General features: G+C 33.3%; 1 protein-coding gene and 1 long non-coding RNA gene across 3 annotated transcripts; one reads left to right on the top strand and one right to left on the bottom strand.

The window, feature by feature from the left end:
* Nucleotides 1-2,329: 2,329 nt before the first annotated feature.
* LOC142635278 (uncharacterized) lies at nt 2,330-5,285 on the bottom strand. The gene is made up of 5 exons (XM_075809464.1): nt 4,385-5,285; nt 3,727-4,156; nt 3,445-3,636; nt 3,029-3,291; nt 2,330-2,406 (listed from the first exon to the last, which is right to left on the bottom strand). Exons 1-5 carry the CDS (start codon nt 5,283-5,285, stop codon nt 2,330-2,332), a joined length of 1,863 nt encoding a protein of 620 aa, XP_075665579.1.
* A 1,383-nt stretch (nt 5,286-6,668) lies between these two features.
* LOC142634435 (uncharacterized) lies at nt 6,669-10,911 on the top strand. 2 transcript variants are annotated; one of them, XR_012844177.1, is made up of 3 exons: nt 6,669-6,749; nt 7,323-9,700; nt 10,153-10,911. It is a non-coding gene; the product is annotated as an uncharacterized LOC142634435 (long non-coding RNA). The 2 variants fall into 2 exon arrangements; XR_012844178.1 differs by lacking the exon at nt 6,669-6,749 and having other exon boundaries at nt 7,296-7,570; nt 9,547-9,700; nt 10,153-10,910.
* Nucleotides 10,912-14,012: the final 3,101 nt, after the last annotated feature.

Raw genomic sequence — 14,012 nt, 5'->3', positions numbered from 1 at the left:
ATTTTTACATACTTTGTGCTTATATTTGATATATATATATATATATGATGTATGTCTTCTTCATCTACCTCTACAAGTGTTGTTTCTCCTCCACCTTTAGACACATATTTCTTTATGTATGCAATCTTTATTTTTGTTTCGCACATGTTTAAGTGTTTTAGAAAGACAGGTTGAAGTCTATCATGATGTGAACTCTTTTCTTGCAAATTTTTTCAAGAGTTTTTAGTAGGGATAAATTTATTTTGTAATACAACAAGTGGTTATAAGTTAAGTAATTTAAGACTTCTCTTATGATTAGTTGTTTTGTTGTAGTTTTGTCATGGATTGCCAAAGGGGGAGATTGTTAAGGACGTATCTAATCTAATCTAATACTATATATAAAAGTAAAAGCCTTTTAACAAGGTGCTGACATGTATACAACTTTAAGTTAAAAGACACGCACGGTGCAACGTTTCGGGAGAGCCTTCTAAAAACCCAACCCGCTTATTAAAAAAAAAAAACCACATAAAAACCCAAAACAGACATACGCTGCAGAAAGAAAGGGAGGAGGAAATAGAGGGAGGCGATGAGTATACGGAGAAGCCTGGGACACGGAGAAAAATAGAGAATAGAGAAGGCTACGGTGGTGTTTCTCTCTCAAAATCCTACTTCCCTCAACCGGTGGTACTCTGTTACAGGGTGAGTTTTCTTTTTTTGCTTTCTTTGATATTTAATTTTTTTAATAAACAAAATCTGAAACACTGATATGATTCAAACAAAACACTGATATACTCCAAAACACGGTTTAAAACAGAAAACACGGTTAGATAAATAGAGAGAGAGAGAGAGTCTAATAAATAGAGAGAGAGAATGTGTTGATTAGGCACAGAGAGTGGAGAGAGAGAAAAAAAATTGAGAAATCTGCCCTCAACTGCGTCAAGCAACAGTCCAGGCCTCTGCCATCGTCAAACCCATTTCTATTGGTTAGTCTCTGTTTTTTTGGTGTTTTGGTTTTTATTTATTTATTTTATTTTATTTTAAATTTGGAATCAAATCTGATTTAGGTTTGGGTATTTTGACAGGATTGGATTGCATTAAGTTGTTTGGCTTAGATTTGGTTTTGAATAAGGAAATTGGATTAAGAATGGTTTTTAATATCCGTTATTTGTGTTGGATTTGGTTTTCCTTTGGGATATTTGGGTTTAATTTGTTTTGAGTATATAGCTTTCATTTTATTTATTCTATTTAAAATTTTTTGTTGAAATATTTTTTCCCTTTATAATTTTGTTTCCCATGTTTCTTTTCTAGCATTGTTATCAAGTTTTCCCAGTATATACTTCTCTGTATTAGATTTTTTCCCCATATAGTTCATATATCGCAGTGATTGTATTTCGTTGGTATACACACACTTTGTAATGTAGAATGAGGTTGGCCATATATGATCAATAGGGCTAAGATTGCAGACTTTGCATCTGAATTGGATTTTCGTTCCTATTTATTGATAACTGATGAAAAAAAATACATATACGATAGCCCTGAAATCCAAATACAGAGGAAACAAGAAGCTGAAAACAGAAAGAACAAGAAGCTGAATATAGTAGAGAAGTACGACCATATCAAACCGTTCTCTCTCAGTTTTTCTCAGGTTTTCCTTTATTGGTGTTTTTTATTGGCTTTACTTTTGTATGCAATTTTGTTAATAAAATGGTTTGATAAAAGCATATGTGTTCATAGTGGGTTTTTGTAATTGTGTCTGAAATTGTAATATAAAGATGGATTTGCTTGATTTTCATTGCTTGAATTTATTTGTTAAAAAGAATTTTCCACAATGATACTTTTTGGGGTTAGTTTTATTACTTCTATTTAAACTAAGTGATATTTGAATTCTGGTAGAATTTCATAGTGAGGTTGTGTTTGAAATTGTAATTTTCAATTTGGCTTGCTTGATTTTGATTGCTCGAACTTTCTTTCTTCTCTACAATCCCCCTCTCTCCCCCACTCTCTGTACTTTATTTCCTGCAACAACAATTTTTACATACAAGTTTTACCCTATTTGCAAGCAAAGCCCAAAAGCAATAAAAACATCTGTAAGGCACATTGAAAAGAAAGAGAGATAAGTCTGAGGGCTGCCAGCATAGTTAGGCTAGCAACCACCTTCAAGCAGCATCCCACCACCATAATACCACGTACCACAATAGTAAAGGTATTTTCTTATAAACAAAATTTTGGAATTAAATTTGATTTAGGTTTGGTTGTTATGGACTGCTTAGTTTTGATAAAGGTTTATTTGTTGTGGCCTATTAGAGAAGAACCGGTTATGAGGGGACGTAAGGAATATAGATATTCTGGCTCATGTTGATCCTAGAAAGATGTCTTTTGTCGATTCCATTTTAAACAAGCAAAGGTAATAATTCCTTAATGATTTTCCTGTGCATAATTTGCCACATTGATTGGTTATACTGAAATTTTTCTAAGAAAATTAATTTCCATCTAGACTAGAGGGTGTCAATCAATCATAGGGTTACAAAGTATAACCCATGTATCCAACTACAAGTTGTCTCTGTTACTCTTTGTTCATTATTATGAACCCTATGTATTTTTCCTGCTATTCATTTTTTAATAATATTTTCTTTCTTACCTATCAAAAAAGAAAGAAAGAAAGAAAGTGGTCTCTGTTACCCTATGAAGCACGGGTGCGGGTGCGGGTGCGGGTGCGGGACTCAGCAATTTTTGAAAAAGGTGGGTGTGGGTGCGGCGGGACTCGGCGATTAAAAAATTATTAAAAATATTTTTATTTATATTTTTAATATATTACTAAGCATACTTTTTCACATTATATAAACATATACCAAATTTAAGAGCAACAGTAGATAATAACTAAAACATGATGTTCATAAATTAAATACAACCCACAAGATTGAAACTAAAACATTCCATGATGTTCAGAAATTAGAATACAACTCATAAGTTTGAAACTAAAACTAAATAAAAGACAATCAACAAGACAATCAAACACCAATATCTTCATCATCAAGATCAATAGATTCACTTCGAACTTCACTTTCACTAGTAGTAGCACTAGTGCTAACATTCCCAATAACTATGGCCTCCAACTCTGGCTCATCAAGAGTAAGGGTTGCACTCTCAATAATTCCAGCTCCTCCATGTATGTCGCTCTCATTCCAAGAGTCTCCTCCAATGTCCCACATCTTTGTTGCTGTATGTATGTACTCCTCATTCCGCCTTGACAAGAGTCGAAGATTAGAATGCACATATACCAAATCATCAGCACGTGCAGGAGCCATTTTGTTTCTTTTTAAGGAATGAATGAATTTGTATGTGCTCCAATTCCTCTCAGCACACGAGGATGAACAAGGTTGTCCAAGAAGCTTAAGGGCAAGGGTTTGAAGAGTTGGAAATGCGGTGCCATGGTATTGCCACCAAACCAAAGGTTGTAAGATCCACCTATCTGTCAAGGTAGCTGGTGAAGGAAACCTCCCTCCTGAAAATGCTGTAAACTCAAACTTCACCACACTTAATTCATTCCCATCTTCAAAGTATCGATCTAAACACTTGCTCCTTTCCATAGAAATTTCATAATCTCGATGTGTAGCAACGCGTTTTGGATTTTCCGAAAGCCATTCAATGGAGTAATACCTATAGTTAAAGATTAAAAAACAAATATAAATAAAAGGTGTGTTTTACTAGAAAGAGGAACTAAAGAAAATAGAAAATAAATGTACTTACTTAGGATTTAAGGAATGAGCTAAGCAATGTAGTGGTGTACAGTTTTTAGTCCATCGATCAATGAGTATATCATACACCACACTCCAAAATGAGCAATGCTGATCATCTTCCAAGCCTTCGTTCCGATATATTACTGCTTTCACCTTCTCTATCATTGAATCCCACATCTCATACATAAGATGAAGACAAGGCTTATCTGTGTCGGCCATTCGTAGCATATCATAAATAGGTGCTGTGAATTCAAGGATATAATCAATATTATCCCACCAAAGATCACTTAGAATCAGATCTTTCACTTTTTGAGCTTTTCCAACATCATCCTCCCTATAAGAAGCCCATTGGTCACTAATAGCCATGGCTTGAAGGCATCTTTTTATCAACTTCAACCTTTTTAGCATTACAACAACTGAAGCAAATCTAGTATCAGCAACTTGGAGCAGTTTTAATGGATAAAATTCATTAAACATTGCCAACCTCATTGAATGGTTCATGATAAAAACACGTATGAAGGATGCATCATCACCAATACGTGTAATCCAACTACATTCCTCATATGTAACTTCATTCTTTTCAGTGTTTTTTGCTGCACAAATATTCTTCAAAGCTAGATTGAGAGTGTGGACAACGCAGGGTGTCCAAAATATTTTAGGATACTCACTTTCAATAAGAGATCCAGCAGCCTTCATCACACTAGCATTATCAGTGATGACTTGGACAACTTTTTCATGTCCAATCTCTTTTATAGCATCCTTCAACACCCCAGCAATATAATGTTTGTCTTTGAATTCACCTGACCCATCAATTGCCTTTATAAACACTGGGCCCCCATCTGATACAACCATAATATTAATAAGAGGCCTCCTTTGTGGATCAGACCATCCATTAGAAACTATACTTACACCATTTTCAAGCCAAAAGTCCTTAATTGGTTTAAAAAGTCCTTCAACATGAGCTCTTTCTTTTTGCAAAAGTGTTGTTCTCAAACCATTGTATCCAGGAGGAACATAACCCGGAATGCTATGAGTAGCAGCATATGCATAGGAATTACGATAATATGGGTTCCTTGCAAAGTTAAACGGAAGCCCAGCGGTGTAAAACATCCTAGCAATTGTACTATCCAACTCATGTCTAGCATTATTCTGGTATGCTTTCTCCAAAGTATTATTCACAGCCACCTTCCTCCTCTTACCATCAATCAGATTCGTACTATCACTCCTTTCATGTCTCCGAAATTGGGAAATAGGTATAGGCCCACGGCCTGGGGGAGGTGGGGGTAAGGGAATTTGACTTCTCCATTCTCTCTCTAACTTATCATTCTCAACTTTATCATATATTTGCTGCATTTCCAGCCTATGACTCGGTGTCACCTTAGGGCACGGTTTAATTCCTTTATTAGGAATTTTTAACAAATGAGCCTTAACCCTAGAATAAGATCCCATATAAACTACACCATAATAATTGCACTTAAAGTATGTGTTTCCCCCTGATTTAACAGATGCACCAGCTGGTTTTTCTACTTTAGTCACATACTGCCAAAGAGAAGATTCATCATTTGGCATTTCTTGATTAGACGAAGGTGAAGTTTATGTGCTAGTAACTTTGTCCATTGCAAATTCAAGAGATTCAATTTAACCTACAAATAATAACTATTAACTAAATAAATTTAGAATAAATCAAACCAAGTTCAGAAATCACATAATCACAAATAATAAGTTAATAACTATTAACTAAATAAATTAATAATAAATCAAACCAAGTTCATAAATTCACAAATAATAACTATTAACTAAATAAAACTAAGAATTTGAGTTGAGAATACTTTGAGAAAATTCACAAGTTCACAGATTCACAAACTAAGATTCACAAATCACAAATCAAACTAAATCAAACTAAGATTGAAAGTGAAAGCTATATTAATATCAATACCTGAGTTGAGACTTGAGAATGCGTGAGAGAGAGTTGAGAATGCGTGAGAGAGATTGAAAGTGAAGGGCTGAAGCTGGAACAGGGGAGACGGAGAGAGTAAAGGCAGAGATGAAGGGCTGAAGCTTGAAGGCAAAGACCAAAGAGTGAAGGCAGAGATGGAGGGCAGAGCACACAGCTGAGAGGTAGAGCACATAGCTGAGAGCAGGGAGGCAGAGAGGCAGAGAGCTATGAAGAGCATGGATGAAGTTTTTTTTTCTTTGGTGAAGTGAGAATGAAGTGGGGTGATTTGGCTGAAGTAGGGTTAGGTTTAAGTTCATACAATGCGTTTCGCACCTTTTTTTTTTTTTTTTTTGAATTTCGGCCTGAATCGGTCGTATCGGGCTGAACTGGAAATTTCGGCGGTTTCGCCCGATACGGCAAATACAGACCGATTCGGCGCGATTCCGCCTGAGTCAGCCGAATTGCGCCGAGTCTACGTCGCGTCGGCGCAAGTCGGTGGGAAAAAGCAAATGCCACGTGGCCGACGTGGCCGGACGCCGCACCGACGCGCGAGCAGCGGCGTCCCTCGCGCGTCGGCGAGTCCCGCCGCGTTGGACGCGAGTGCGGCACCTCTGGTGCCGCGTCCGTGCATCCCAGCTGTTACCCCCAAACTGAAAGTTGGGTTGCACCGACACGCCATTTTTGGCATCGTGTCGGTGTCCGACACGTATCGGACACCGGAACTGGTACTATTCGCCGGACTCCGGTGGCCAAGCAATTTTTTTTTTTTTTTTTTTTTTTTTTTTTTTTTTTTTTTTTCCGCTTCTCTGACGTGGCGCCGACACGACTCCGACGCGCGCCGACACGTACGACACGCCAGGAGTGAAAAAGAAAGGAGAGAGAGAGAGAGAGAGCAGAAAATCACAAATTGGCGATCGGCGTTGCCGCTGCGGTGCCCTGTCCATTGCCGTTGCCGTGCCCTCTGCCCGCTGCCGCTCCGCTGTCGTTGCCCTCTGTCCATCGCCGGAGCTAGATCAGGCCAATCGGCGAGCTCCATTGATGTCGCCGATGTGCCCTGTCCCTTCCGATCTCTCTCTCTCTCTCGGTGTGGACGTCAGGTCCGATCTATTTTCTTTAAGCTTCTTCTCTGTTTTTTATTTTTTTATTTTTTATAGATATTTGGCCATTTGGTAATGGGTGAGTGGGTTACTTATAAACACTCACTTATTATCAGGACAACGTGCTTTTTTTTTTTTTTTAATCCCACTCACTTATTATAGTTTTATTAATTTATTAAAGTTAAACTTAAATATTGTAGATGATTTTATTAAAATGAATACTAAAAAGTATAAATTGAAAATGAATATTGTAGCTTTTGAATGTAGCCTATTTAAACTTTTGGTTTGTACTCTAAACATTTTATGTGTATTATTGTACTATTTTGATTGTTAGTTTACTTATTTGTAGTTCTTACATAATTTAAATTCTAGACATAAACGTATTTTATGTCTAAAAATATTTAAAAATATGCCTAAATATAAAATTTAATTAATTATTTAATTGCCGTGTCCACGTCATGTCGTGTTCTTAATTTTCAAAAATTGCCGTATCAGTGCCTGTTTAGTGTCCGTGTCCGTGTCCGTGTCCGTGCATCATAGACTGAAAGCCTAATAAAGACCCACGATACACAGGAAAATCTTACAATACAATTGCTTCCTTCTCTACCAGATCGCTTGCTATTAGGTACGTTTCTTCTCCTCCTCTTTTATCTGAATTTATTTATTTATTTAGTTTTGTTTTACCACTGATTCAAGATCAGGTATTAAGTTTAAGGATCTCTTGCTTCTATTTTTTCCCTTTTTGATTGATTTTACATAGTCCCAAAAAACTTCACACAAAATCCCCTAAGCAAAAGCCAAGGGCTGTCTTTTTCAAGTGGGTATGTATTTCTTATTCGAATATCAATTGTGGGAAATATTGTTGGTTGAAGACTGGTCATAAGCATTGGTTTCTAGGATCATTCATGAGAAACCCAAATAGATTTTTTGTTGTGTTTTGTTTGATTTGTCCTGAGTTAAGGAATTGTTTTAGTTTCCATATTAATGCTTTGGGATATCATATAAACTTCAATTTATTTTTTTTTCTTTTTCTTTTTTTGGCTTATGAATATTGATACAGGAAAAAACTGCTAATTAATGAGGAAAAACAAGGCAAAGGTGATGTAGTAAGAAAATGTGGGTGTGGTCTTAAGAAAATGTTTGCTCTACTCTTTGCCCTCTTCTACTACACTCCAATATCTAACTCAAGTATAGTTTTTTGTTATCTTTTTTATTACCTGATTTGTTTTTAAAAAAATTTCCGGAAGTAGTTGAGGAAGTCTAATGTTGGTTCCTTAAATTTTACTTGATGTATCAATATGTCTTAGATACTGGAAATTATGGTTCCTCACTTTTCAACACCTGTAGATTAACCAAGTTCTATTTCTCGGTTATATCTGCTAGGAGTTCAACAAAATGCCTCTAAGAGCAGCTGGTATTACTTGGCATTTTTGCATCTACATAAGTTAAAAGCCTGTACATGTGTTGGGATAATAGTATAGATGAACTGTCATAAACTATTTGATGATTTCCCACTAAGTTCTATATTTATGTTTAATAGCTTAGATGTTACATTTTGCTTTATCTTGATTGGGGATGTGCTGACTTGGATTTGAAAATTGGAAATTTAATTGTTTGGACTATTTGATGTGCTTATTCCCACTCCTTTTGATTTATTTTAGGATTGTGCATTTTTTATTTTATGCTATTTTTTAATGTTGAAATTTTCTTTATAAATAGATATAAATCATGTCAGATATCAAAACTCATGTGCACATTAGTCCTCAAACCTCGGTTGCAGCTTAACTGCAATGAGGAGGTGGCAAGTCAGTTGGTTTACATGGTTTTTTCTGCAATTGATAGATCATGACCCAATTTGCATATAAGCATGCAACAACGGACTTAGGATTTCACCTGAGGCAGTTCGGTTTATTAATATAGCACTTCATTGCAACATATTTGGATTTAGAAAAACGCAAGGGTGTTTAATGGCAAAGTATTATAAGAGGAGGCTATGCTGTATTTGTTCAATTGTAATGTGTTTAGTTTGTCATGGGCATAATTTTTGGGTGGATTCATGTTATAGTCATGTTTTCTTTAAATATTAAGTCATGTTTTCTCTTTATAAGGTTAGGTATAAAGAAAAAGGCAAGTTAAATTCTACTACAAGTCTCTAATATGATGGATAAGATTTAAAACTGTAGCGGTCATTGATCTAGGCATAGAACAAGGCCTTGAAGTTGAGTAGTTATTATATGTCTTCAATTAGGTTTTCTATCAATTTATGGATTTCAATTCCTAACCCTTTTTCCTCTCTATTTTTTTTGTTGAAGTCAAGGAAACACTCATAGAAAATCCAATTCTATAGGTTTTGTAAGAAAATATTGTGGATATGGATGGGTTTCGTAGTGGAGATGGTATCGATTTAACGTTTGTGTTTGTGTGTGTGTGTTTTTGAAAGGCCTAAGAGTCGGCCTGGTGATTAATTTATTTGGCTGAAAAATTAATTTATATTGATGTAGATTGTGGTTTCAGAATTTTCAGTGATATATATGAGCTGTTTGTTGCAGATAGTTTTGTTTATGGGGTTCAATAAAAATTTTAGGCACAGTTGATTTGATGCTAAATAGTTATTGGGTTTTGTTTTAGAAAATCTTTAGATTTTTTGTTGTTATTGGGATTGACTTCTTTTTTCTTTTTTTTTTAATCTTTTCTTTCGGTTGATGCTAATTACTATCTTGATTTAATTGATGAAGTCTTGAAACACATATTTTTACTCAGTGAGGTATTATACTGATAGCATATACTATTGATAAAGCACTGGAGCTTGCAGCATGATCTAGAGATAGTAATGGTCAATGGGTTAATGTTGTGGTGTAACTACCAAAACCCCCACTTGGATCTTTAAGGGAGCCTTTGAGTTGACTGCACTGAAACAGGCAGATGTTGCTGTCATCGATAATGCAGATTTGGTATGCAACATGACTGACCTTTTTCAGTTTCCCTTTTTAATTTTGCTTCAATGGACATTACACATTTTGATCAGCATGTTTCACTATTCTAGTGTTGTGTATGTGCTATACTCAATTTTCTTTACTAAATTTGCTATGAAAAAAATGTTTTTTTTAAAAAAAACTTATATTGACATTGACGTGACTTAATTTCAATTCAATATACTTTCCATTTTTGTAATTATTCAATCTTTGCTATGAAGTGTCATAGTCATTGGGTTTTTCCCCCCATTAATTTACATGTAAGGGTTTGCTATGGCTTGAGCCACATTGTCTAAGGAAGTTAAAACACTTTAGTGAGAGTTCTGTTTTTGTTTATGTGCTCGTATGTATGTTTTATTCTTTTGTTAATTTATTAATTATTTCCCTTAATGTGCTATATCATAATAGGCTGACCTGCTATATCATAATAGGTTGTTGGTGGTTGCTTTTTCATCGTGATCAGAAGGTGAAGATAGAAATAACCCTTATCAATACCTGCTGTGTCATTGTCATTATCACAAGATATAGATAGACTTCTATTTTTTTCCAAACCTCATCTTGCTTGACAAACCTTATATTTATCCATTTGTACCACTTATATTTATCTATTGATTTTTTATGTATATAATTTTTATGTTACGATGTTCTATACAGCTATTTTAGAATTGTTATGAAATATTGTTTCCGTAATTAAAGTTTTATATTTTAACATTGATTTATTTTAACAATCAGTTAACTTATACAACATTCCCTAGAAGAATTTTAATGTATTTCATTGTCTTCTAATAAGTAAATTGTGGGATAAATTATTGTATTAGTCACATAACTATTATTGTATAAATTTGTTATAGGCATAGCCAGTTTTGTAGAAATTATTGTCCTGCTACTAAAAGATTTCTTAAAAAATTAGTTTACTCAAACATATAAATTTCAGCTGCTGCATAAAATAAATAAATAAATAAATAAAATTCACAACTCCAAGAAAAACTCAGTGATGACACAATTTTTGCTCTAAGTAAACTGTCTAACTAAAATTCTACTACTCTGCTATTTGAGAATGCTGAAATCAATCTAAACTACTGAAGTAAAAAAATGAAAGAAGAGACAAAAGAGGGAAAAGAAAAATTCAAGTGCTCACACAAATGAGTTCTATTGAAACTCTCTACTACTCTACTAACAAATAGATGAAAAGGAATTAGAATCAATGTGTTTAGAAAATGCAACTATAGCCAAAAGGCAAACCAGAAAAAAAAAAAAAAAAAAAAAATTTAAACAAGGAGATGTCAATATTGTTTAACATGAGTTAACTAATTACATATTTTGGACCTCAAACGCACTAATATGTGTATGTTAGATTACATGTAAATAATATAAACGATGTTTTGAATTATATAAAAACACTTTATAGAAACAATATATTTTTTTCAATATTCTTTATATTAGACTTTAACTATGAAGATTAATGAAAAGGTTGGGCAATCGAGTTATCTTTAGAAAAATCATGTAAATGAGCAGTTTATCTGTATGTTTAGCTATCTGTTTTCATGAAATTTCAAGCCAATTGAGTCACAAGTGAAAGGAAAAGAGTTGAAAATATATATGATAAATTTAAGAAACAAAGAAGACGAGAAATAGAAAAATATACCTCTGATTGGAAGCATTTCATCTTTTTGGTTAAAATTAGAGTGACAATTTCTTGAATATGATAATTTTTTTTCATAATAGCTCCTAACTAAGGATCTATTTTTCATTTTCTCATACATGTGGTGTGTACGTGGAAAAAAGGGATTTACTATAACTATGATATCAAATACTTCAGCTTCTTTCTCTTTCAGGTTTGTTTTCTTTTACGAATTTTTTTTCTGTTTTTTTTTTTAATTATATTTTTATTTTATTCTTTTGCCAGCATTGTATATGATTGTCATTATTAACATGATGAAGCATCATATTGAGGTTATCTAATATATGTGTTAGATGAAAATGACATTACCACTTTTATTTTTGTGGAGCAATCGGTTATATGAGTTTATTCTAAGGTCATAATTAAATTTCATGCCTTTGATCATTAATAAAGTGAAATTTTGCCCAAAAAAATATGAAATAAAGGCAAAATTAAGGAAAGTCAAAGAAATTTTTTACAAAAAATTAGACAAAATAATAGTTGTTATAGCAATTGCAAAAAAAAATGAAGAGTTAGTACTATAAGTTAAAAATGTGACAACATGAATGTGTAGAACAAAAAAATGTGAAACGATTCCTCTTTTTCTTTCTACACATTGTATAATACATTTGATTAAATCAAATTTATTATTATTCTCTTTTTTCTAATTTTGTTAGGAAAACTTTTAAAGAAGAAAAGTAAAAAAAAAAAAAAAAAATTTAAAGTGCAATATAAGTTGCTTTGTAAGGAATTTAAAGATAAAACATAACAAATAAATAAAATAAAAAATTCCCACACATTGCGCGGGTTGAAAGCTAGTTTTATGTAATTGGTTATCCTTTGACAAAATGCATTTTACTTGTAATTGGGTAGATCTAGAATGGATTTAGTACTTCAAGAAACATGTTGTTCAAGTCAAGTATTAAAATCATGAGGATTGGACCAAGAAACAAATGAAGAAAAGCTGTTCATTAAAGTTAGATAGATGCCTCAACAGATAATCTATCAAGACTTAATGAAGGAAGCTTAACAAAAGCTCGACAGAAGCTGAATCTATTCGAGACTTACAAAATTAGAATTTTCAGATCTGATTTTCGGCTCATGCTGAAATATTAGAGTAGGGTTTCTTTTCTCACAACCCTAGACATATAGTAGGCTCATTTTAAAAGCTGTCACGGTGGGTATGCACATAGAGAACATATGAAAAAGTGACCAAGTGCTTTATTCTCTCTAAAAGAAGTTACTGCGTCTTTGCACCTTAGGGTTTTGTAACCAAGTGCTTCTTGATTTTCATTGTTGATGAAGTGAAGCACTTTGCAGCCAACATCTTCAAGTTACTAGAGTTAGTCACATACGGGGAGTCATGCATCATTGATTAGTCACGTATTGTGATTCGTGTAAAAGGGTGGTGTTCATATATTAAAGAGTTCAGAGGTTCTAAAGCGGTAGAAGGTTTCTACTGTAAGTTCATCTACGAGGATTGTGGAGTCTAAGGACAAATGTTTTGTACTAGATCTGAAACTTCTCTTTATTATAGTGGATTTTTTTTTGGGGAAGGTGAGCATCCTCATTGTGATTAGTATCTTGGGAAGGAAAGTGACTCTTTCTTTTATTGTGTTGGGCAAGTTAAAGTTGACTTTAACGAAAAAATATTTTGTATTAAATGATACCATGTTATCCATATCAAAATCCAATAAATGAGAAATATATGTGCAAAACTAACTACCCACTAACACATGTCTTTCATTTGTTAGTAAGGTAGTTATTTTTTGCTAACATGTCTCATACTTATTAGATTTTGATACTGCTGACATGGTATCATTTGATACCAAATACCTTCTCGACTTTAACAGCTAATTATAGCATATCAAATAGACTATTGTAATATTGTTGGCAGTGGAGAATAAGAATGAACTCCCAAGTTTTGCTGGGCAACTTTCGAGCAAGACAACCTCCAATTGAGCTCAATTTCTTTATGTAGAAAGAAATAGTACTCCATCGTGAGATTTTTGATGATATTCTTGAGAGGAATGTTCATGGAGGGAATCTTATATTTCTTTGATTGGAAATTTTGAATATTAGAAATAATGATTTAATGACATTTTTTAAAAATATATTTGTTTATCATTGACTTTTAATTAGAAGAAATTATCTTTATACTTATTAACCCATCAATTATAGATAAGAAAATGGGGAATTTCATTTAGAAATGAGGATAAAAATAAAAATATACAAATTTTCTTAATTATTTTTTCAAATTAATTAATGCATTTTAATAGTGTTAAGCTACATGAGAGTGATAGTAAGTTATTTTGAAAAGCAAGGAAGATTTTTATGCAATTGGAAATAATGGAGAGATCAATGTAATTTCAGTAAACCTCTAGAGAGGTCATTGCAAAATTTTCACATATCGTTGTCAGCACTTATTAACAAAAGATATAACAATTTTGTGAATTTAATGTCAATAAGTAAAAATTATTGCTTAATAAATGTCATGACTCATTGAATATATCTTAAAATTAAATTTTCTTTGCAATTTGTCTTACATTAACAAATACACATTTAAATTTCTAGCATGAAATATACTTGCTTAAAATGTCTTGGAATATATGTTTTTTAACCTATCAATTA

Source organism: Castanea sativa, chromosome 5 (genome assembly GCF_040712315.1).
Source record: "Castanea sativa cultivar Marrone di Chiusa Pesio chromosome 5, ASM4071231v1".
NCBI lineage: Eukaryota > Viridiplantae > Streptophyta > Magnoliopsida > Fagales > Fagaceae > Castanea > Castanea sativa.
The sequence above is the reverse complement of the archived record's forward strand: the minus strand, read 5'-3'. Positions and strand labels throughout refer to the sequence as shown.